Source organism: Oncorhynchus kisutch, linkage group LG8 (assembly GCF_002021735.2).
Source record: "Oncorhynchus kisutch isolate 150728-3 linkage group LG8, Okis_V2, whole genome shotgun sequence".
Lineage (NCBI taxonomy): Eukaryota > Metazoa > Chordata > Actinopteri > Salmoniformes > Salmonidae > Oncorhynchus > Oncorhynchus kisutch.
The window spans coordinates 24,622,779-24,648,229 of NC_034181.2; the positions used below are offsets into that span (position 1 = coordinate 24,622,779).

Sequence of the window (25,451 nt, forward strand, 5' to 3'; positions counted from 1 at the left end):
AGGGGTATTGTACGACCCTTGTCCGTCTAATAGGTGAGGGGTATTGTACGACCCTAGTCCGTCTAATAGGTGAGGGGTATTGTACGACCCTAGTCCGTCTAATAGGTGAGGGGTGTTGTACGACCCTGGTCCGTCTAATAGGTGAGGGGTATTGTACGACCCTAGTCCGTCTAATATGTGAGGGGTATTGTACTACCCTAGTCCGTCTAATAGGTGAGGGGTATTGTACTACCCTAGTCCGTCTAATAGGTGAGGGGTATTGTACTACCCTAGTCCATCTAATAGGTGAGGGGTATTGTACTACCCTAGTCCATCTAATAGGTGAGCGGTATTCTACTACCCTAGTCCGTATAACAGAGGGGTATTGTACGACCCTAGTCTAATAGGTGAGGGTATTGTACGACCCTAGTCTAATAGGTGAGGGTATTGTACGACCCTAGTCTAATAGGTGAGGGGTATTGTACGACCCTAGTCTAATAGGTGAGGGGTATTGTACGACCCTAGTCTAATAGGTGAGGGGTATTGTACGACCCTAGTCCGTCTAATAGGTGAGGGGTATTGTACGACCCTAGTCCGTCTAATAGGTGAGGGGTATTGTACGACCCTAGTCCGTCTAATAGGTGAGGGGTATTGTACGACCCTAGTCCGTCTAATAGGTGAGGGGTATTGTACGACCCTAGTCCGTCTAATAGGTGAGGGGTATTGTACGACCCTAGTCCGTATAACAGGTGAGGGGTATTGTACTACCCTAGTCCGTCTAATAGGTGAGGGGTATTGTACGACCCTAGTCTAATAGGTGAGGGGTATTGTACGACCCTAGTCCGTCTAATAGGTGAGGGGTATTGTACGACCCTAGTCCGTCTAATAGGTGAGGGGTATTGTACGACCCTAGTCCGTCTAATAGGTGAGGGGTATTGTACGACCCTAGTCCGTCTAATAGGTGAGGGGTATTGTACGACCCTAGTCCGTCTAATAGGTGAGGGGTATTGTACTACCCTAGTCCGTCTAATAGGTGAGGGGTATTGTACTACCCTAGTCCGTCTAATAGGTGAGGGGTATTGTACGACCCTAGTCCGTCTAATAGGTGAGGGGTATTGTACGACCCTAGTCCGTCTAATAGGTGAGGGGTATTGTACGACCCTAGTCCGTCTAATAGGTGAGGGGTATTGTACGACCCTAGTCCGTCTAATAGGTGAGGGGTATGGTACGACCCTAGTCCGTCTAATAGGTGAGGGGTATTGTACGACCCTAGTCTAATAGGTGAGGGGTATTGTACTACCCTGGTATAGCAATCTATTAAACTGGCAAACAAACATAGCGCAAAGGACAACAAGTAAACCCAAGATGAGCAACTCACAGTCAGATATTTTTTCCCCCCTTTAAAAGTCAATTAAATTGATTCTTAGCGAAGGGTAATTGGAAATGCAAAAAAATACAGCTTGGTTCCACGGTTAAATAAGGACCTGTGATAGTGAGTGCCCCCCTCCACTTCCTGCCTATAATGACTTATCCAGGAACTCACTACCATTAGCCTGATACAGACTGTGTCAATTATGCCATCCCTGTTTAATCTGAGTGTGCTGGTAGGCCCATGTGGGAATTCATAAATGTTGTTTGTGGAGGAGCAGCTGAGGTTTGTGTGAAACTGTATGTGAGTTTGTGATGTATTACAGTGCACATCTGTGTGTAGGCTATCTATTCAGTTTATCCTAATTACTTGTTAACTGACAGTTGTTAAGGGAACGCTAAGTGGACCATGGGAACCAATTGGACAAACAGACAGTTTTAAACAGTTGAGCAGGAAAGGGTGTGAGATGTTATCAAAGCATATCGTCTCTCCCTCTCTCACCCCAGCCCCTGTGGCTGTCAGAACACTCACCCTATAGGATAGGGTAAAAGCTATACTGAACAAAAATATAAACACAACACGTAACAATTTCAAAGATTTTGCTGAGTTACAGTTCATAAAAGGAAATAAGTATATTGAGAAATTCATCAGGCGCTAATCAATGGATTTCACATGGTGGGTTCCAACAAAGCAGCTGTACAGTGACTGGGTCTGCCATCCTCCACTGGAGCCCAGCTAGGAGAGCCGTTCCAGCCCTGAGTGCCAAGCAAGCCCCACACAGGCCGGGGCAGAGGCCCCCCCACTGGGGGAAAAGACCAATGTCTAGGAGGTCTGAAAGAAGTGCTGGTGGGAGGTCTGGGACTGAACATACACTACTAGCTGGGACTGGACTGTCAGTATGGTGGTTAGATTGGGGAAATACAGTACAGAGTAGTTACTGTACAGCTCAGGCAAAACAAAGGGGCAGAAGTTAGACAATAAGATATTCACTGTTGATTATATTGGGTGGATGTCACCAAATTATTATATAAGATGTACACACACACACACACAACGATTCAGCCCTGTCCAGATCTGGTTGCCATCTCTCCCACCACAGAGAGAAAGGCACTGTTTGATCCCAGACAGAAATTTAAACAAACAGACTCAAAAGGAGCAGAAACCAAAACATCTAATCATCAGGCAACAGCACAATTGTTGGGTGGGCTGGGTGGGTGGAGAAGAGGGGGATGAGGGAGTGATATCACAGAAGCAGGAAATCCTATTTACACAACCTTATTCTCCTCTGCCTAGCGTGGGCGATATCATCTTAAAACACCTCTCCTGGTGTGTGTGTGTGGTGTGTGTTTTACAGGGTCTAATGCATGTGAGATGAAAGGGAACCCAAAGTGTAACCGGTCTACGATAACACAAAGGGTCGAACAAGGGTGTGTGTGTGTGCATATTATGTCAGACCAGACATCAGAAAACTGAGAGCGTGCAGGCAGGCAGACACCTGGGTCTGCTCCAATAGGAAGCATCTGGGAGGGGATACTGACCAAGATGTGTGCTTTCTCGCTCTCCCTCTTCTCTCTCCTTCCCTGTCTCTCCCTTTCTTTTCTCTCTCTTGGCTCCATATTTTCTCTTTCTGCACTTCTAAATAATCCTGCTATTGTCTAGCAGCAATCAAGCTGCATCATCACAAATGTACACACACGCACACAAACAACAGGCCAACTGTGCGTATTCACATACAATTACAATGTCCGACTTGGATAGCTGCCTCTGATTATTATTCTATCATCTACGTTGTAATGAATGCTCCATATGGCTCAGGACACAAACAAGAACAGCTAGTGAGGCTGATGCAGCTCACAACATCCTGGCAACAACCTCATCTCACATTCCACCGGTTCCATCATGATATTAGTGAAGGGCCATGCTATGTTTTTACACCTGTGTTTAAAAAGGGATTTAAACCTAAGGGAATGAGGGAAAACTATCGAATATGTGGCGTACTTATGCATGTGTGCCCAACTCACCCTCCTCTTAAGGCGGTCTCTCTCTTTCAGTGTGAGTGTGTCAGCCTTAGCGATGACAGGGACGATGTTGACCTTGCTGTGAATGGCCTTCATAAACTCCACATCCAGAGGCTTCAGACTGGACAGATCCAGAGACAGGTAGAAATTTAATACAGATAAATAATATATAGAAAAAAATAAGTGATTATGTTACCACGACCCAGTCTAAATAGTGGTGTGAAGTAGAAGTGTGTGTGTTACCCGTGTCCAAAAGGAGAGATGAAGTAGAAGTGTGTGTGTTACCCGTGTCCAAAAGGAGAGATGAAGTAGAAGTGTGTGTGTTACCCGTGTCCAAAAGGAGAGATGAAGTAGAAGTGTGTGTGTTACCCGTGTCCAAAAGGAGAGATGAAGTAGAAGCAGCAGTGGACTCTGTTGTCTACGATGTGTCTGCGGTTCAGGCCACTCTCATCATGAAGGTAACGCTCAAACTGGTTATCAATGTACTGGATGATGGTCTTAAAGCTGAGGACACACACACACACACACACAACACACACAGGACACAAACACACATCAAACACAAACCAACTTGAAGACCACCTCCAGAAATAGATGTTGGGACTTTGTAGCCTTGGCAGTATATACACTGTCTATAATAACGAAGTGGGTGCAACTCAAAAGTCTAAGCTTTTTCTCCTCACCTTTCGTACTTCATCTACACTGATATTAAAACCAGGGATAACAGATAGCAACATGGAGGAAAGGAGACCAGAAAGAGATGCAGCCCATCTCTGCCATCTGACCTGCTTCCTCTGATTACTTCCTGCAGGGCCACTAGGCGTGGTCACATGGTATTTAGCAACAGCTTCCCCCCCAAACAGGAGTAACATCAACACAAAGTCTACTTCCCAAATGGCACCCTATTCCCTGTATAGTGCACTACTCTGGTCAAAAGTAGTGCACTATATAGGGAATAGGGTGCATATTACCTCTGACCTATATTCACCTCACCCAGTTGGACCCAGGCAGTGTTGTGGTTCAACTCCAGACAACTCAAGCCACTGCAGTGAATAAATGCCTTGCCAATTCAACTGAGAGGAATTGAAATTCAATTGAAATGATCCCAAATCTGGATCTTAGCATATCCTGATTACCTGCTACTGTTGCCCCTTTATTGTCACTAACGCCACTGAGCTGCTAACCTGCTCTATTGCACTCAACCCTTAGACCACTGCCAGTGGTAACAACCCTGGTTTCTACTTCTATCTTCTTCATCTTTAACTCTGCATTGTTAGCAAAGGACCCGGAAGGAAGAATTTCTCTGTTAGTCTACACCTGTTGTTTACTAGGCATGTGACCATTTTTCTATGTCGACTCTTCCACAGGCATGTCAGGACAATCAACAGGAAATGGAGCTGGGAGGTGGAGGGAAAGAGCCCACACAGCAGCTGAGGGGGCAAGGGAACAGGAAGAATCACTGTACCTGCCATCATCAACTATTGTACACACTCATACACACAGACTTAGCTACACTCACACATACACACATTCATTTTCTGCCATTGAAATCCTTGGGACACTCACTACAGAGTTCCAAACTGCCTCTGGAAGCAACGTCAGCACAAGCCTAAGATCACCATGCAAAATGCCAAGTGTCGGTCAAAAGTAGTGCACGATATAGGGAATAGGGTGCCATTTGGGATGCAAATTACCTCTGATTTATATTCACCCAGTGCTACAGACCCTGGTTCGATTCCAGGCTGTAACACAACCAGCTGTGATTGGGAGTCCCATAGGGCGGCGCACAATTGGCCCAGGGTCGTTAGGGTTTGGCCGGGGCAGGCTGCCATTGTAAATAAGAAGTTGTTCTTAACTGACTTGCCTAGTTAAATTTAAAAATTAAAAAAAATCACATCCCCCAGTTGGACCCAGGCATTGTTGGGGTTCATTCCATATCAACTCCAGACGAATCAAGCCACTACGGTGAAAAAATGCCTTGTCCAATTCAACAATTTAAATTAAATTGAAATGGAATGATGCCAATATCTTTTTATAATATAATCTTTGAGAACTAACAACCACTAAAATAAAAAGCTAGACAGTGAATTTAAAATTAGAACTATTCAGTTGTATTGATTTAGTTATTACGTTTGAGCAAAAGAACAAAATGTATGGAAATTAGCATTAAAACGTTCCCATTTCCATGGAAGAATATAGAATCGCCGGAAATTAGCTTTAAAACTGCAACATTTTCCATCAGCTCCATGGCAAATGTGTAGAATTGCAGGAAATTTGCTTTATTACGACAAAAATGTATCCCAGATCCATTTGTAGAATTGCAGAAAATTGGCAAAACAAAAAGATTTCTCTATACCGCCAAGACGGGGGTGCTCTTAAAGGCCCAATGCAGAAGTTCTCTCTCAATATCAAATCATTTCTGGGTAACAATAAAGCACCGTACTTTGATTGTTTTCAACAGTCAAAGAAACAAAAAATGTTTCTTAGGAAGAGCAATTTCTCAAGCAAGAATTTTGCTATGACTGTCTGGGAACAGTCTGAGTAGGGAGGAGAAAACTGAAAACTAGCTGTTATTGGTAGAAAGTTATTTTTTACTCTCTTTCTTATTGGTCTATTAACTAATTTACCACCTGGTGATGTCACCAGGCAGGCCAAAACTCCATCCAGCTCGAATTTCAGGCAGTCTTTTCAAACAGCTCTTACAGTAAAAGGGTATTATCATAATTTTTACAATTCCACAGTATTCTTCCAACCTCAGTGTAGAAAGGTATATAAAACATAGGAAAATCACGTTTGACTGCACTGGGCCTTTAAATTCAGCAGCGCTGACACGCCGTCGGTACCCATTGTCACACCCACCACCTAAGCGCCTTTTTGATCCAGAAAAAACCCTGCACACAAACAGACAAAGGGGAGGAGGCTAAGGAAATGATGAAAGGGTGAATGAAAGATTGGGGAGGTGAGGTAGGAAAGAGAGGGTGGGGGATGGAGGTGAGAGGGAATTTGAGAGAGGGAGTAAAAGAGGATGGGAGTACAGGAGGGAAAACAAGTGGAGGGGGACTCAGAACAGGAAACAGAACAAAATATGAGAAAACTCCTCTGTTTCTCTGTGAGACAGATCTGTGTGTATGTCTCACCAGCCATACACACCCACCTAGACACCCCCCCGCACCCACCCACACCCACCAGTCCTGGCTGTTGATGGCATCTCCGTATCCTGGGGTGTCGACCACAGTAAGGCGTAGCTTCACGCCCCTCTCCTCAATCTCCACCGTACTGGCTTCTATCTGCACCGTCCGCTCAATCTTCTCTACAGAGGGAGAGATTACATATAGAATATTTTGTTTAACATACTAGGTTAAGCTGAGAGGTGTCCCGGGGGACACGGCCTAATGATAAGTACACTACCGTTCAAAGGTTTGGTGTCACTTCAGAAATGTCCTTGTTTTCCATGAAAACATACATGAAATTAGTTGCAAAATGAATAGGAAATATAGTTAAAGACGTTGACAAGATTATAAATAATGATTTTTAAATTGAAATAATAAATGTGTCCTTCAAACTTTTCTTTCGTTAAAGAATCCTCCATTTGCAACAATTACAGCCTTGCAGACATTTGGCATTCTAGTTGTCAATTTGTTGAGGTAATCTGAAGAGATTTCACCCCATGCTTCACCCCAAAATAGAGTGATAGCCTTCCTTCTTCAAGATCCCTTTTACCCTGTACAAATCTCCCACTTTACCATCGCCAAAGAACCCCCAGACCATCACATTGCCTCCACCATGCTTGACAGATGGCGTCAAGCATTCCTCCAGTATCTTTTCATTTTTTCTGCTTATCACAAATTTTCTTCTTTGTGATCCGAACACCTCATACTTATATTTGTCTGTCCATAACACTTTTTTCCAATCATCCTCTGTCCAGTGTCGATGTTCTTTTTCCCATCTTAATCTTTTATTTTTATTGGCCAGTCTGAGATATGGCTTTTTCTTTGCAACACTGCCTAGAAGGCCAGCATCCTGGAGTCACCTCTTCCCTGATGACGTTGAGACTGGTGTTTTGCGGGTACTATTTAATGAAGCTGCCAGTTGAGGACTTGTGAGGTGTCTGTTTCTCAAACTAGACACTAATGTACTTGTTCTCTTGCTCAGTTGTGCACCGGGGCCCCCCTCTCCTCTTTCTATTCTGGTTAGAGCCAGTTCGCACTGCTCTATGAAGGGAGTAGTACAGAGCGCTGTACGAGATCTTCAGTTTCTTTGCAATTTCTCGCATTGAATAGCCTCCATTTCTCAGAACAAGAATAGATTGATGAGTTTCAGAAGAAAGGTCTTAGTTTCTGGCCATTTTGAGCCTGTAATCAAACTCACTAATTCTGATGCTTCAGATACTCAACTAGTCTAAAGGCCAGTTTTATTGCTTCTTTAAATCAGGACAACAGTTTTCAGCTGTGCAAACATAATTGGAAAAGGGTTTTCTAATGATCAACTAGCCTTTTAAAATGATAAACTTGGATTAGCTAACACAACGTGCCATTGGAACACACGAGTGATGGTTGCTGAAAATGGGCCTCTGTACGCCTATACTAGATATTCCATTAAATGTTTTTATTAATTTTTTAAATCAGCCGTTTCCAGCTACAATAGTCATTTACAACATTAACAATGTGTACACTGTTTTTCTGATCAATTTGAGGTTATTTTAATGGACAATTTTTTTGTTGCTTTTCTTTCAAAAACAAGGATATTTCTAAGTGACCCCAAACTAGTTTCATTACTTTTCACATCAAAGCTTCTGTTCCTTGTGACTCTAAAGCCTGCCTAAGCCAAGCCTCTGGACAAAATATCCAAGTTGAAAACAAACCCACGCAGCCCCTAACCCCTTCTGCAGATCTTAAGGCACTGGACAGTTGTAAGCACCCTTATGGAAAAAACACATGAATTTCACATTAATGTAAAGTGATCCAAAAACAAGTTTTCATGTGCTCACATATGATCTGTGTGACAACATGTAAAACAACATGTGAAAACATGTGAAGTGTTCCAAAAATACATTTTCAAATCATGTGTTTTTTTGTAAGATCAATACTGCAAAAGCCAACACCAAATTGCTTACACCTATGTGATCCCTTCAGAACTACAAACACAAAAGTGGTAGGAGCTGGAGGTTGTTTTCCAGACTGGCAAATAATCTAAATCATGAGGAGGGGATGGGCCTTTGAAAGACTAATACAAACAATCACTCTTAACATTCCACTCCAAGCAATACTATACTGGAGACAGCAGAACAGACATTTCTCTATTATTAGTGAGTGAGTGTGAGAGAGTGTGTGTGTGTACCTGCGGCCCCAGGGATGTATCGCTCTGGGTAGAGGTCTGTCAAAAACAGGCTGTTGATCAGCGTAGACTTGCCCAAACCAGACTCTCCTGCAGAAATAGGGACCGGGCGTGATCATTCTAAGATCTATACAGGGCTCTGGTCAAAAGTAGTGCACTATATAGGGAATAGGGAGCCATTTGGGAAACAGTCCTCAACTACACAACAGCATTCTGGCACAAAATAACTATTGTGTAGGTGAGTTTCTCTTGAATTGACAATGTTGGTGAATAGGCCATACTCACCAACGACCATGAGGGTGAACTCAAATCCCTTCTTCACTGACTTCCTGTGCACCTGGTTGGGCAGGTTGGCAAAACCCACATATCCTGCCGCCTCGGGGAACTGACAAACACATGGTTATAATGGTAATGCACTATAACTCACTAGGATTTGCATTGGAAGGGTCTTGAATTGTTTCTCTTCCCCTCTCTCTCTCTGTGCGGATAATGTTTATTGTCCATCCTGATGCCTATTCACTTTATCCCTACCTGTATGTACAAATCTACCTCAATTACCTTGTACCCCTGCACATCAACTCGGTACTAGTACCTATGTGTATATAGCCAAGTTATCATTACACATTGTGTATTTATTCCTTGTGTTATAATTATTTTTCTCTCTGCATTGTTGGGAAAGTCCCATAAGTAAGCATTTCACTGTTAGTTTACACTTGTTTTTTATGAAGCGTGAGACAATATATTGCTCTCCTCCCTGACATTCTTAATCTCCAGCCTTTAGTAGATGTGTGTGAGAGATGGCTGGTGTAAATTCAGATTAAATGGAGGAGATAATCCCAAAAGCAATAAAGCTGCCGATGAAACAGCTGTGTTTATACAGGATGTCCTCTCTGAGTGCCTGGGTTAGGGCGTGTGCATACTACAGAAGTAAGAGTACACTCACCTTCCCTTTCTCTGCAGACTGAGACATGGTCACTGCTGCTGGTCGCCTGAACCTGCAACCAGAAACATAAATATCATATAAGTCACTCAACACTAACATTAGCCTGGGTGCAAGTCTGCTTATGCTTTAGTAAACTTGTTTTTGTTGTTGGCAAGGTAACAATGTAGCGTTGTTTAAGCGGAAGCAGACTGGCACCCAGGCTCTCTCGCCATCTCTGCTTGAGACAACAACTGTATAAATCACTTACCACCAGGCCTACACTCAACTCTTACTACAGTACTACCTTTAACATGTAGTAGCCACTCTCACCGACATTCTGAATAATGACAGCATCCACACTAGGCCACTAAGCTCACATCTAGTCCCTCATGGAAATCCCCATTAACTGTATCACAGTCAACTGATAGAGCAGAAACAGGGCGGACAACAAGTTGGTTCCCAGACCTCCACTAAGAACCAGGTATGTTTAGTTAGGCCCCCACTGCTTTACTCTATGGCACTACTCGGATGAAAGACAAATGATCCTGAATGATAAATTATCACATAATTGCCACCAACCTGTGCCCTGCGCTGTGTAAAAACATCCCTCCATTTGATCATAACACACTGACTGACAGGTTGTGTGTGATAAAGCAAAAGGGGAGAGATGGCAAGCACAGCCAGACTACTGGACCCTGTTATGTAACTTTATTTGAAAAACACAAGAAAAGAAATGTAACAAATATTTTTGAGGAGTGTGTGCCATATGACACTTTAATATGGTCTTGAATCCATTAAAGAGTGATGAAGACTTATCTATTGCAGTTTTGTGTTCGAGACCACCTAAAGTGAGACCAATTCAAGACCAAGCACGGAGCAAGACCGAGACCATAAAAATGTGAGTCCAATTCAAGACCATGTATTTCTGCATTCATATTTTAGAACATACGGATTCTTTAGACATTCAAATAGTGAAAAAATGCATGCTGAGGGAAATAAAGACACTAAAATGTATTACTAACCCAAACACAGTGGGGAACAATGGGCCTTCTATGCCTTCAGAGAAGGGCTAGGAATTTATCAAATAATAAAAATAATAAGAATAATTATATTACTCTTTTCAATTATGTTCTGATTTAATTGCTTCAGTTTGTTAGAAAGGAAAGGGTTAACACTGAAGAGAAAAAAATATATCCAATCAGGATCTTTCTTTGCTGGTCTCTGGAGAAATAATTCTAGCTTGCTAAGTTAGCCATTGGATAGGCCATCAGAAAGGCATCTGCCATTCAACTGTATTAGGGCAGAATTTGAGTGACAGTGGAATGAACCAATCACATTGGCTTAATGGGTGGGACTGTTTTTACAAAAACTTATGGAAACGTCTGCCTTCTTGAAGGCCAACAGGTCACTGTGCAATAACGAGCAGTAGTTTTCCCACGGTCTAGCTAGCTAGCTTTTCTTGTCGGCTAGTTTGCAGCGGCTGCAGCAGGTGTTATCTAAGAGGATGTTTTAATTTATTCACATTTATTTAACCAGGTAGGCTAGTTGAGAACAAGTTCTCATTTGCAACTGCGACCTGGCCAAGATAAAGCAAAGCAGTTCGATACATACTACAACACAGAGTTACACATGGAATAAACAAACATACAATGAATAATACAGTAGAAAAATCTATATATAGCATGTGCAAATGAGGTAGGATAAGAGAGTTAAGGCAATAAATAGGCTATGGTGGCAAATTAATTACAATATAGCAATTAAACACTGGAATGGTAGGATGTGCAGAAGATGCATGTGCAAGTTGAGATACTGGGGTGCAAAGGAGCAAGATAAATAAATAAATACAGTATGGGGATGAGGTAGATTGGATGGGCTATGTACAGGTGCAGTGATCTGTGAGCTGCTCTGACAGCTGGTGCTTACGTTATTGTCAATTTGTTAGCTTCTCCCTTTTCAATAATAACTTTCAACAAGAAGTTCATTTTTAAATGATTATCATCTGGTGAGTGGAACTGTGTTTAATATTGCACTGTGCTTGCTGTTAGCCACCTCTTTGAAAATAAAACATTGTTGCATTTGAAACATCGTTGCATTTGAAGTGGAACTGACAGCATTTTAGCTAAATGAAATCGTATTACAATCTGTTCATATACACCCCCAGGAAGAACCTGACACTTATATATATATATACATACAGTGGGGAGAACAAGTGTTTGATAACCTGCAAAATCTGCAGTGTTTCCTACTTACAAAGCATGTAGAGGTCTGTCATTTTTATCATAGGTACACTTCAACTGTGAGAGACTAAATCTAAAACAAAAATCCAGAAAATCACATTGTATGATTTTTAAGTAATTAATTTGCATTTTATTGCATGACAGAAGTATTTGATCACCTACCAACCAGTAAGAATTCCGGCTCTCACAGACCTGTTAGTTTCTCTTTAAGGAGCCCTCCTGTTCTCCACTCATTACTGGTATTAACTGCACCTGTTTAAACTCGTTACCTGTATAAAAGACACCTGTCCACACACTCAATCAAACAGACTCCAACCTCTCCACAAATGCCAAGTCCAGAGAGCTGTGTAAGGACATCTGGGATAAAATTGTAGACCTGCATAAGGCTGGGATGGGCTACAGGACAATAGGCAAGAAGCTTGGTGAGAAGGCAACAACTGTTGGCGCAATTATTAGAAAATGGAAGAAGGTCAAGTTGACGGTCAATCACCCTTGGTCTGGGGCTCCATGCAAGATCTCACCTCGTGGGGCATCAATAATCACGAGGAAGGTGAGGGATCAGCCCAGAACTACACGGCAGGACCTGGTCAATGACCTGAAGAGAGCTGGGACCATAGTCTCAAAGAAAACCATTAGTAAAACACTACGCCGTCATGGATTAAAATCCTGGAGCACGCAAGGACCCCCTGCCCAAGCCAGCGCATGTCCAGGCCCGTCTGAAGTTTACCAATGACCATCTGGATGATCCAGAGGATGAATGGGAGAAGGTAATGTGGTCTGAGACAAAAATAGAGCTTTTTGGTCTAAACTCCACTCGCTGTGTTTGGAGGAAGAAGGATGAGTACAACCCGAAGAACACCATCCCAACCGTGAAGCATGAAGGTGGAAACATCATTCTTTGGGGATGCTTTTCTGCAAAGGGGACAGGACGACTGCACCGTATTGAGGGGAGGATGGATGGGGCCATGTATTGCGAGATCTTGGCCAACAAACTCCTTCCCTCAGTAAGAGCATTGACGATGGGTCGTGGCTGGGTCTTACAGCATGACAACGACACGAAACACACAGCCAGGGCAACTAAGGAGTGGCTCCGTAAGAAGCATCTCGAGGTCCTGGAGTGGCCTAGCCAGTCTCCAGACCTGAACCCAATAGAAAATCTTTGGAGGGAGCTTAAAGTCCGTATTGCCCAGCGACAGCCCCGAAACCTGAAGGATCTGGAGAAGGTCTGTATGGAGGAGTAGGCCAAAATCCCTGCTGCAGTGTGTGCAAACCTGGTCAAGAACTACAGGAAATGTATGATCTCTGTAATTGCAAACAAAGGTTTCTGTACCAAATATTAAGTTCTGCTTTTCTGATGTATCAAATGCTTATGTCATGCAATAAAATGCAAATTAATTACTTAAAAATCATAATGTGATTTTTCTGGATTTTTGTTTTAGATTCGTCTCTCACAGTTGAAGTGTACCTATGATAAAAATTACAGACCTCTACATGCTTTGTAAGTATGAAACACTGCCGATTTTGCAGGTTATCAAATACTTGTTCTCCCCACTATATCTATATATATATCCAGTCAGAGCTACAATAGGCCTTTATACAAACAAGACATTTGCCACATGGGCCTGCCAGCATTCACTTTTAACCTTACTGTGTGTTTGCAACAGCACAACTTTAGATCATTAGAACACATTTATTTGCCAAAATTCAAAACAATACACCTGGCTGTATTTCTGTAAACACCACGGGAGTCCTCTTACATTTGGGAATCTTAGTCCTATTTATCCAACCATGAAAAGGTAGGCGCTCTCTCCCTCAGTTATGCACATCAACAAGATCAACAACTAATGCTAGCCAGAGCAAGATGAGCTAAAATCTAACGAAGGAACATTAGACAAATGCTCTCAAACTTTTTCAGCTAGTTGGCTGTCAAAATTGCACTGATAAACGATGGGCAATGGTAGCCGCCTCATCCTTCTGCAGCTTGCCTGCCAATGCATGCTTGTCCCATCGAAGCACCCAAGCTAACTGGCAAAAGTTGGCTAGCTTGCAACTTCCAGACAAATTAGAAAACACCTCACTCTGACCATTTTGCAATGGGAAGTAATAGTTGTACATTTCGATTGGTTAATGCTTGTTTTTGTATTCTTATGATTGGGACCTACTGGCTTATGTCAGAGTTTATGGACTGCTTATCCTTTAACATCATACTGTGTATGACTGCTGTCTTTCCATCAGCCCTATGCAGTGGAGAAGTGGTACCTGGAGATGTGGGTATACTATAATTTTGCCAAAAAGTTCCCAAACTCCCCATCCAGCAAAGGAAAGGCACCCTGTGTGAAAAATCCTGTGTTTTCCTATAGATATTTCAGATTTTCACTCTCAAAATCGTGATGGTCTAAGTCCACAACAACGCTTAAACCATATCAAACCTGATTGGGTGGGCTTGTCAGGCCCAGGCCCATCCATGTCTATGCCCCTGATGCAAACAGCGCATGATGACAACTGCACATCAAATGGTCTACTAGCCAACACTTGGGACTAAACTTTTTAAATACCTGATTTGCATACCCATTGTTGCCTTACTTAGCATTTACTGGTAGATATGTCTTTCCTACCCTACTAGCTACCGATGTTATTCTTCTGTGAGCTGCACACTCTTGCTGCTTGCAGATGATATTCCGCTGAACTAAGACATCTGTGCGGCGCGAATGTGAATATATTTCACATGCTTTGCGATTGTGTAGGCTACTTTGTGCATGATCTCTCTATTGTACTACATGATTGATAAGTTGTATACCTCCACTACACTACTTTGATACACAACAGAAGGGATTAAGAAGTGAGTATACACAATGCCCACTGAAAACAATTTATACCTGGGTATACCCTCCACTACACCAATGGCTCTTTGTGTTTTACAAAAAGTGCATTCTCCTACATGAGTGCGCTGATATCACAGTTGCTGTCCTTTCAGAATCACAAACTGAAGGCCTATAGGTTCACCACTGCGCAAACATGTATATAATAGATAAAGGCTGTTAAGATAACGTTTCAAGAAAGGAGTGTATATATTTGACCCGGCAGTTGTTTTATCCGCTGATTGAATGGAAGGTGATAAGAGTTTTTTACTCCGCTGGTCTGGTGAAGAAATGATGAGTGCTCACTGTCAAGACCAAGTACAAATGTATCCGAAACAGAGACACTCAATGTGGCCTCGAGACGGGAGTACAACAACACTAATCTATTGTGTATGGTGGCAGGACCTCATATGTCTGCAGCAGGCGGCATGGCCAGATATCCCTCTCGGTTTCATCAAGCTCTCAGGAGAACAATGGCTGTTTATCACCCAGGTTCCTGAGGCCTTTCATACGGATCACCCCTCCGCCTGGGTAAGAGACGGAACAAGAGCCCACCCGCGGCCCCACTGGCCCACAATCACACACACTATCAGGGCTCGAAGCACAGAGGTGGTTAGGGTCAGTCAGTGGCATGCCTGACGGACGGGGCCCACAAGTCAACAGCTTGCGATATGGATCTTAGCAGGACATAGCGGGCAGCATGGGGTGAGACGGCCTGCATCCGAGGGATAGCCTACATTTATTTCACAGCATTATTATAATTAATCTATTATCTACGGCTAAGTTCTGTGGCCTTCATACCATACAAGTTACAATGATTTTATTGAATATGCAAAATCAGTACAATATGTTTCTTATGTCTGTATTTTTTTTTTTAATGTTTTACCCGCAACCAAATGAGTTTGCCCTACACACACACAGTCCTGTACAACTAACTTTGTGGGGACAGTCCCTTTCAAAATCCTATTTTCCCTAACCTAACCCTTACCCTAGCTCCTAACCCCCCTAGAAATAGCATGTGGGGACTAACAAAATGTCCCCAGTTGGTCAATTTCTTTTGGACCAAATCTGGTCCCCACAAGTATAGTTAAACACGTCCACTGACTCTCACACACACACACACACACACACACACACACACGTGTTATTCCTGGACTGTCTCTGTGGGAACCAGCAGTAGATTAATTAAGCTGTTCCATTATCGCTGTGGTATTAACACAAAGGCAACACTACGGGAGATACAGGCAGGAGGCAGGCGGCAATAATACTCACTTAATAATACCCATTTAAGGGAGACCTGAGGGAGATTAAAAAGTTTGGCAAAGAAGGAAAAATGCCACCTTAGTTAAGCCAAAATCCTGGCATGTGAGGTTTACACTTGATTTATTAGCTGGAGGGGCTGTGGTGGCAGTGAATCTATACACCTTACCTCTTAGTCACACAGTAACTTAAAACAACAAATTTAAGCCAGACGTAATTATTGAGACGTATGAAAATCTATATAAATGAGTTATTATTTTGAATTTAATTTTTGCTTAATTTGGTCTCTTGGTTAAGAACCTCTTCCTGAAATGTCCACTCTGATTTGAGCTATTCTATGACTGGGCAGCGAACTAATAAACTGAACGTAGCCTCATAAAAAGAAAGTTGGCAGACTCACATGTACACACATACACAGTAGGGGGTTTGAGGCTTGACTGTAATAAGTGGTCCTTTGGGGGTCACGAGGTGATGTGGGCAACAATAGTAAAGCTGTTATACTCTGTTTCAGGAGCTCTCTACAAGCAATGAAAAGAATAACCACAACAATGGGCGGAATGAGAAAGCCTTTCAAGCCAGCGGAAACCAGCAGGGCTGTTCATAACACAGACAGAGTACAGAGCACAGGATGGCCCTTTTATTATGATGCGGACAGAAGCGGAAATAGTCAAGCAAAAGAAGGGTTTGATGGCAAAGCAAAAATGTTATCATAACATTGTTTCACTATGCACAAAGGCCTAGCTACTGTATGACCAACATGGGATCACAGGGTTAAATGGCAGAGCAATATAAATAGAATGTCACATTTTTCTATTTATGTTGTGAAATCATAAAACTAAAATCAAACTTTGTCACATGCGCCGAATACAACAAGTGTAGGCCTTACCATGAAATTCTTACTACACCACTCCTACAATGGATAAACATCTCAGTACTGACCCAACTTCCATAATGTATGGGTAGTTAAGTTTAGCATCTGTGTCCATTACCAAAGCACCAAAGATCCTTAGAAAGACTGAAAGAAAACAGAAAGAAAACATAGCATATCTTCATGACATCCTTCTACGAGGTTAGAACTAGACTGTTCTATGGGTGGACACAAATCCTCTTCCATGCCACTGTCCATTTGCCAGTATTGAGGATTACAACATATCCTGTACAGTACAATTACTGAGAGCACCACTCTGGATCTCCACTTGGACATGTCAGTCTGATTCATGTTGTTTTTCCGTTCACACCACACTACAAAACAAAAGGAAACGTCCCTCCTTGATGAGTGGTGTCAGAGGGCTCCCTCTCAGCTCTGTCCTTATGAGATAAGACTAGAGAAAGAGACGGCTCACACTGAGGTTAATCAAATGGCCGATGGGTATCATGGTGTCATTTGGGACCTATGAGCCCTGGTCAAAAGTAGTGCACTACAAGAGGGAATATGGTGCTATTTGGGAGGCAGTCTGCATTTTTCAGGAGTAAGAGGAACTTGCCACTTGACACTGATAAAACACCAGTTTTATGTTTCCCCCGATAATGGATGAGGTCAGAATTTAGAGAGTACGCTGATCCAAGATCTGTGCTCATGGGCAACCTCTACCTAAACTACCAGCATCTTTGAGTTCAATATAAAGGGTCTCCTATCACGACCTAAACATTCACAATAAAGGCTTCCCTTTTATAATCTCCATCCACTCAAACAGAGGGAAATGAAATGTTCATAGACTCCCTGAGCCAAAAGATATGAGCCAAGATGGATGATAGCTGTTCAATAGTGGCCCTCCGCCATCTCTTAGCTCAGAGACACACACAATGAGAATACTTATTGTTTCCTACTGTTATTGTGGAGTTGTCTAAACATAAAATGTATTTTATCAGGACGTGCTAAACTGTCAGAGGTCAATGATAAATCTGATGTTTAACGGTTATGTCAGGTTCTAGGAATTGAAATGAACTCAGTACAACAACACATGTTTTGGTCACAGACTACATCCATACAGTAGCCTACATACATACACCACATTATCAAAAGTATGTGGACACCTACTCGGCAAGCATCTAATTCCAAAATCATGGGAATTAATATGGAGTTGGTCCCCATTTTGCTGCTATAACATCCACCACTCTTCTGGGAAGGCTTTCCACTAGATGTTGAAACATTGCTGCGGGGACTTACTTCCATTCAGTCACAAGAGCATTAGTGAGGTTGGCACTGATGTTGGGCAATTAGGCCTGGCTTGCAGTCGGTGTTCCAATTCATCCGAAACATGTTCCATAGGGTTGAGGTCAAGGCCCTGTGCAGGACAGTGAAGTTCCTTCACACCGATCTCGACAAACCATTTCTGTATGGACCTCGCTTTGTGCACAGGGGCATTGTCATGTTGAAACAGGGAAGGGCCTTCCCCAAACTGTTGCCACAAAGTTGGAAGCACAGAATCATCTAGAATGTCTTTGTATGCTGTAGCATTAAGATGTCCCTTCACTGGAACTAAAGGGCTAACCCCAGGCTATTATTCCTCCTTCACCAAACTTTACAATTGGCACTATGCATTGGGGCAGGTAGCGTTCTCCTGGCATCCGCCAAATCCAGATTTGTCCATCTGACTCCCATGTAGTGAAGACTGATTCATCATTCCAGAGAATGTGTTTCCACTGCTCTACAGTCCAATTGTGGCAAGCTTTACACTACTAGAAGCCGACGCTTGGCATTGCGCATTTTGAGCTTAGGCTTGTGTGCGTGCGGCTGCTCGGCCATGGAAACCCATTTCATGATGCTCCCAACGAACAGTTATTGTGCTGACGTTGCTTCCAGAGGCAGTTTGGAAGTCAGTAGTGAGTGTTGCAACCGAGGACAGGCAATTTTTACACACTACGCGCTTCAGCAGTCCTGCTCCATGAGCTTGTGAGGCTTACCACTTCGCAGCTGAGCAATTGTTGCTCCTCTTTTCATTAAAGAGCTAAAAAAGTGTAAACTGTACTTATTTTCCTTCATAGTTTGTTTGCCACATTTTTACCAAACTTAGCTTTTTTGTGTGAACAATTGGACCTTACCTCTGGGGATAGTTACCCCTCATTCATACATACATACATACATACATACATACATACATACTGCAGTGTCAAAGTCAATATTGTCACAAGTGAAATGTGTGATTCATGATTTTTTTATAAAGATTTTGTATTTTTCAACAACAACAAAAAGTTACTTCTTTGAATTATAAATTAGGATGTTTAATGTAGCGGAAATGTTTTGGCCTTTTGTTGTCTACTAGTTGACGTCCACACCCAGTTTGGGAAAGATTGACATATTCCAAACACGACACTCTATGAAGAATTTACGGCAAATATGTTAGGCATAATTGCATATACTTTACATGGAAACAGTGTACCTTATTGTAAATAGGAAACAGGCCTATCAATTCAACTTCCGAAGCACTATGAAACTCTTTGTTTTATGTCAAACTTTAGCATGAAAAGGTTGCTATTCCAGTGAGTGAGTGGTGTCATGTTGCCAAGTTTCAACTATCTGATCTCGCTAAAAGCTCATCCCTTTTCTCTCTTTCTCTCACTCATTTGGTAGACAAGCATTCATATACGACCGTTTGAGACCTTACCTGTGTGTAACTTATGAAATGTAAATAAACAGAAGTATTTCCCCCCTCTTCTTTCTATCCCAGGCCAGGGAAGGGACTCCGGAAACAGCTCCAATGTCCCGCCCTCATCCCATGACGCCCGTTTGTCTTTTTTCACGGGTGGGAGGCAGTGCAACTGGGTTCATTTCGGCTCAAACCAGGGTGGAATCACAATATGCAAAGGTAATTCAAGATCCAAGATGGCAGCCATACTTCTCAGTTTCTATACGAGGCGCATATCGTTCTTGATGATGTCACGCTTTGGTTGTTACACGTTATTATATGGGAGTTCGTGGGAGGATACATTATTTCGCAAACATTATTGTGTAGGAAGTAGCACTGTGATTCTACGCTTGTCAACAGTAACATTGTAACAATCATTGTCTATGCTAATGTAGCCTACGGAAAGTATCCTAAATTAAAACTTTAAATTGAAGTCGATGCAAACTTGGAAAACAAAACAGTCAAGGAGAGCCTGCATCGTTTTAAACATTTTTTCCCAATTAAATATATTTCAAGAAATGTTCTAACATATAGACTTAGTCTAGATTTGAAACAGGCGGCAGCTAGTCTAGCGGTTAGGGGCGTTGGGCCAATAATCTGAAGGTCGCTGTTTCGAATCAGAATCACCTTTATTGGCCAAGTAGGCTACATTTACACATAAACTACTCCGAATGTTACTTGGTGGTATGGTGCTGCTAGTGATAGACAACATTTAGAGATAGAATACAGGCAACTGAGTTTAAACCAAGTTTACATACATTTGGTGAAAAATACTTAACCCTCATTGCTCATGTAAATCGCTCTGGATAATAGCGTCTGCTAAATGACGTAAATGAAAATGTGTATATGCTTAATTATGCCCTGAACCCACCAGAAGCAAAAACAACATTTGTAATGTAACTAACATTACACCTGCTTATGGTCCAGTGAGTCCAGTTTTAGCCTGCAATCAACATACTGTCACAGCATTAGGCAATTCTAATTGCTCTGGTTGGGGCCATTACATAGGCTACATTTGTAATGCAACTAACATTACACCTGCTTACGGTCCAGTGAGTCCAGTCTGTAGCCTGGAAACAGCGTAGGCAATCCTAACTGCTATGTCTAGGGCCCTTACATAGGCTATGTGGTGTTTTTGTTTTTTATTAGGCTATTATTACAATGTTCCAATATTAAAAAAAAAAAAATCAATAACATCGAATGTCATACTAAATGATGCAGGTATGTCTAGAACCTGAGTCATATACAGTAGCCCATGGGTCTGGCTATGGGTATAACCAATTAATTGTATGTTCTTAAATTCGACTAAATTGGAAATAAGAGCCCAGCAATTATGTTTGCTTCAAAGTCATATAATTTAGTTATTGTGAAGGCTATTCCAGTAATGAGCAACTTGGTTAGAATATGTTTTATTACAGCCTAGGGTCTTACAAGTCCTCTGCGTTTGTTGCCAACCCTATATTCAACCGACTAACTGTTCTCACACGCACGCACGCACAAAATGCGGTCTCTTGGCTTTGTTCATTCTCATCCAACATCCCTGCCTCCTCATTGGTGCTGAGAGGATGCGGTGACTTCTGATTGGGTGAAAGTTTTTCCTCTGGCTTTAGCACTTGTGGAGTCACCCCCACCCCACTCAAAACCACCCCCACCCCACTCAAAACATAGAATTGGTCAAGCCGCTCTAGGAGTCCAGTTGTTTTTACAGTCAGTAACATACTGACTAAAACGACAGCCTGTTGTAGACTATTTGTAGCAAGAGTGATGTAAGGAGTCTCAAACAAATCGACGTTGTCTGAATCTGTCTGAAGCTCAGATATTCCAAAGCGCAGCATCCACATAAAGACGCGTTGTTCACGCACAGAGGAGGACACAAATTATAACAAATATCCATTAAAAAATAGCGAAGATGGTGTCCGCTGGACTGGAGATCCTTGGGCTGGGGCTGTGCGTCATTGGCTCGCTCCTGGTGATGGTGGTGTGCGGGCTGCCCATGTGGAAGGTAACGGCGTTCATCGAGGCCAACATTGTGGTGGCTCAGACCATCTGGGATGGGCTCTGGATGTCTTGTGTGGTGCAGAGCACCGGCCAGATGCAGTGCAAGGTGCACGACTCGGTCCTTGCGCTCGGCCACGACCTGCAGGCGGCGCGAGCCCTCACCGTCATCTCGTGTGTGTTTGGCGTGCTGGGGCTGATGGTGGTGATCGCCGGGGCGCAGTGCACCAACTGCATTAGCGCCGAGAACGTCAAAACCCGGGTGGTAAACGCCGGAGGGGTCATCTACATCACCAGTGGGTTGTTTGTGTTAGTTCCTCTCTGCTGGATGGCCAACAACATCATCTCTGACTTCTACAACCCACAGGTGCCCGCGTCCAAAAAGAGGGAGATCGGGGCCGCGCTCTACATCGGTTGGGCGGCCACGGCGCTCCTGCTGATCGGGGGCGCGCTACTCTGCTGCTCTTGTCCTTCTGGCGGGAATTCGGGCTATTCGGCCAAATATTCCCCGACCAAACGGGCCACACCGAACGGGACCGGAGACTATGACAAAAGGAATTACGTGTAGCCCTGCTTCCCACCCTCGGGATGGGGTAGCTATGCTGTGCGTAAATGTGCTGTGATCTTTTGAAAAACTATTTTTTTAAACGTATTTTTTGCACCTGCAGTTTACTCTGAACTTTGAAATCAATTAAAGCATCATTTTGTTACACTGACTATAAACTAAACACAATATTGGATAACATATTCGTTCATCATTTTTGCAAACAGCAGAAAATAAACTTTTTGGAGACTATGCATATACGTCTGGATATAAAGTGATAGCCAATGACAAAAATGAGCGTCTTTGTTTTAGGTACCTGTATTTTTAAATGTCCTAGTCTATATTTTCTATGATCGCTCATAATCCCTTGCATTTTGAAATGTTTACCATTATGAAGATTATACGACTGAATATATCCACTGTTTTGTTTTACTTCAGTGTAGGCTTCAGTTACTGTGATTTCGGAGTGATAGCACTCCAAACCACCTAAAAGGTTTTTGGACAGTGGATTTTTGCTTCACGGCACTGTGGGACGAGCTAAAAAAAATACATGTAGGCTAGGCCTATTTTTAAGGAAACACAACTCAGGCGTCCTTATATGTGTCTATAATAGTGGAATATAATCTATTTGACAAAAATTAGGACCATAGATTTAGATGCCAAATATAGGATGTCCAGATGAAACTTTTAAAAGTTTGCAAATGTGAGTTTTATATCTGTATGTAGAAGCTGTGCTGGATGTGTTTCTTGTCATGGATTTGTATGAATACACTGCTGTTTTACTAACTGGTTTTGTTGATGTTTGATGTAAAGATCCATTATATATTTCATGCAATATTCTTTCCAATGTTAAACTGAGATTAAACTGATATCGTCTTAAACGTATTTGTTCTACCGTGTTTTATTTAAACAAATCGAAATGTAGTTTAATTAATATAATAAATAGGGCATCAGAACATGTAGTTTGCAAATCTTCAATATTATTTATGTCTGGGCCTGACGCCTGCGTGATGCGTTGAGTTCCCCAGCAGGAGAAAGTATTTTGGTGAACTATAGAAATCTAGATGACAATACCCATTCAGCATGAGTGGGGCTCTGCTGTTAAACACACAATACTCCCCGACCCATCCCCCTTTCAGACAGCTCTTTCTCAATCCACCGCGCTGTTTAAAAGGCGTGCAAATTCGGATGTCTTTCCACCACTATCGCACTTTCCCGCCAATGGTGGGGTTTGATTTTGTAGGCCTGTCTGTGTGATTGTGATTGTGGGTTGTAAAATTGGCTGATTTTATGGTTGCAAAACAACTGTTTTTGTTAGATGAAAAAAAGTTCTGACATTTTCTCTTAAAATATATTCCCAACTTTCGGCATCTTTGAGTTCAAATAAAATTATTTCCTGTAATTATTGTTTTAAAATACTAGGCCTACATTATGCAAATTCTAAAATGCAGGTTTAACTTAATTAACAAAAACATCTGGCATGTAAGCTATTGGTATTCTCAGAGCTGATTATGAATGCCCCGTGTTCAAAGCTTTGGCTGGATTTTCAAAGCTTACTTATAGTTTAGCTGGCCACATAAGAGTCTTAGTGGGTCATATGCCCACTTATAACTAGAACATGTAAAGGTCATTCACCAGCTCAACTGAATCGAGGTAGATATGAGTTGGGCTGATTATATTTTGGTTAAAAAAAGACAACGACATTATTAGTAGAGAGAAATGATGTCCAACAACTGCATGTAGGCTATGCAATTGACATTTTAGCCAAAAGTGGCCAAGAACCACTTGATAGAACTCCATTGTGAATAAACATCTTAGTGTGCACTTGCAGATGACCTTCCCAAACTTTCACTGTAACTTTTCGCTTGAGGACAACCTAGGCATCGCATCACTCCCATAACCCCCTCTATAGGCATTCAGACTCTGATCTGGTATCTGGTGTTTCTGCACAAAGAAGCAGTATGGTCTGTCGGGAATGGGCTGGGCTGTTATTTTGGGACTGTCTGGGGTGTAGAGTTGGGGGTGCACCTCTAAAATGACCCCCATTCCAGAGAGAAAAGAGGCAAACAGGACCAGCAACGTCACTCAATGGGCCCTTGCCATGGTAACGGTTTAGGACCTGCTGTTGCCTAGCGACAGGGTCTATAATGTGGTGGTATGGATGAGCCTCATAAAGGCCCGGCCTGGGGACATTCCAAAGACCCACACCCAGCCAGACACAGACTCCCCGCCTGTAACCTAACGTAGCAGTCATAAAAGAAACGCCTGCAACTAGACCCCCTATATGCTGGTCTTGACGAGAAGAAAAAAAACTGTTGGGGGAGGTTCTCTTCTGCACTGTTCAACCAATCCGGTACATGTGGAGAAGTTAAGATGGAGTGTCGCCTTGTTAATGTCCAAAAGCAGAAGTCGCGTCACAGGCTCTTTTTCCATTTCCCCTGAAAACCGGAACATCTGCATAGGCTAAGGACAGTGAGAATGGGTTTACGAAAAGACAGTAATTCAGCAATGACCACAGCAACAATAACTATGTGTCATTGCGTAAGCAGTGGTGTAGAGGTGCCAGGAGAATTGGGTATACAATCATTTTACTTATTTCTTTCCTAACTGCCCCCCGGGGAAAAGAACAGGTGCCCTGTGTGAAAAAGTATATGATAAACAGTGACATAGACTACGCTCTGAATAACCTAAAATGATCAATCGCCTTTTGGTATTTCACAGTTAGCCCAGCCCAAGCTGTACTGTGCAAGTAGGCTAATTGAAACATAAATGAGGCTGTCAACTGAGTCAGAATTTCACCGGTTTTAGATTTCAAGACTTCCGGGAAAGCTTGCGAAACAAACCAAACAGACCAGGTCTGGGTTTAGGGTTTGAGAAGTCAATGAGAGAAGTGAAACATTATTCTTTATTTGTTAATTTTCACGAAATCTAATAGCCAAACCTAGATTCGAGACAATGTCTTAAGTAGTTGAATCTATTATTACTCAAAAAAATTGAAATTGACAAACTGACACGTTTTCATTTTCGTCAAAAACTATTTTATATGGAGTCCCTTTGATTTGATGGCCTGCACATGCTCAATTCGGCGCGAGACAACCGTTAGACCGGATTAAGTGTTTCTATTCAAGACCAACGTCGACATGCCATCGTCTACAATGGTGCAAATAATACTTTTGACTTGTAGGCTACTTTGTAACTAGTTAACATGTAAAATAGAACGTTTTTGCGAAAGCCTTTCCATCTATCAGAAGAAGGTTAGGCCTATCATTAGCATCACTATATTTTCCCTTTTCCTTAATTGTTTGAAAC

At 42.4% G+C, this 25,451-nt stretch overlaps 2 protein-coding genes across 6 annotated transcripts in view; one reads left to right on the plus strand and one right to left on the minus strand.

Moving 5' to 3' along the window:
• The window catches only part of zgc:63587 (septin-2), a 75,223-nt gene extending 55,513 nt beyond the window's left edge, over nucleotides 1-19,710 (minus strand). The window contains exons 1-7 of one of the 5 annotated variants that reach the window (XM_020490240.2): nucleotides 19,583-19,709; nucleotides 9,644-9,695; nucleotides 8,986-9,085; nucleotides 8,704-8,790; nucleotides 6,553-6,676; nucleotides 3,736-3,870; nucleotides 3,370-3,487 (exon numbers count right to left, since the gene is read on the minus strand). In XM_020490240.2, coding sequence (XP_020345829.1) covers nucleotides 3,370-3,487; nucleotides 3,736-3,870; nucleotides 6,553-6,676; nucleotides 8,704-8,790; nucleotides 8,986-9,085; nucleotides 9,644-9,670 — 591 coding nt within the window. In that variant the 5' untranslated portion in view covers nucleotides 9,671-9,695; nucleotides 19,583-19,709. Of the gene's footprint in view, nucleotides 1-3,369; nucleotides 3,488-3,609; nucleotides 3,658-3,735; nucleotides 3,871-6,552; nucleotides 6,677-8,703; nucleotides 8,791-8,985; nucleotides 9,086-9,643; nucleotides 9,696-16,863; nucleotides 16,920-19,582 lie in introns of those variants that run through there. The other 4 variants (XM_020490239.2, XM_031829892.1, XM_031829891.1 and 1 more) reach the window with 4 other exon arrangements.
• A 508-nt stretch (nucleotides 19,711-20,218) lies between these two features.
• Nucleotides 20,219-23,027, plus strand: LOC109896040 (claudin-4). The gene has a single exon (XM_020490238.2). It carries the CDS (start codon nucleotides 21,513-21,515, stop codon nucleotides 22,164-22,166), a length of 654 nt encoding a protein of 217 aa, XP_020345827.1. The 5' UTR covers nucleotides 20,219-21,512; the 3' UTR covers nucleotides 22,167-23,027.
• The last annotated feature ends 2,424 nt before the right edge of the window (nucleotides 23,028-25,451 follow it).

Coding starts and splice junctions, on each gene's coding strand:
- LOC109896040 (XM_020490238.2), top strand. CDS start 21,513: ATGGTGTCCGCTGGACTGGAGATCCTTGGGCTGGGGCTGTGCGTCATT.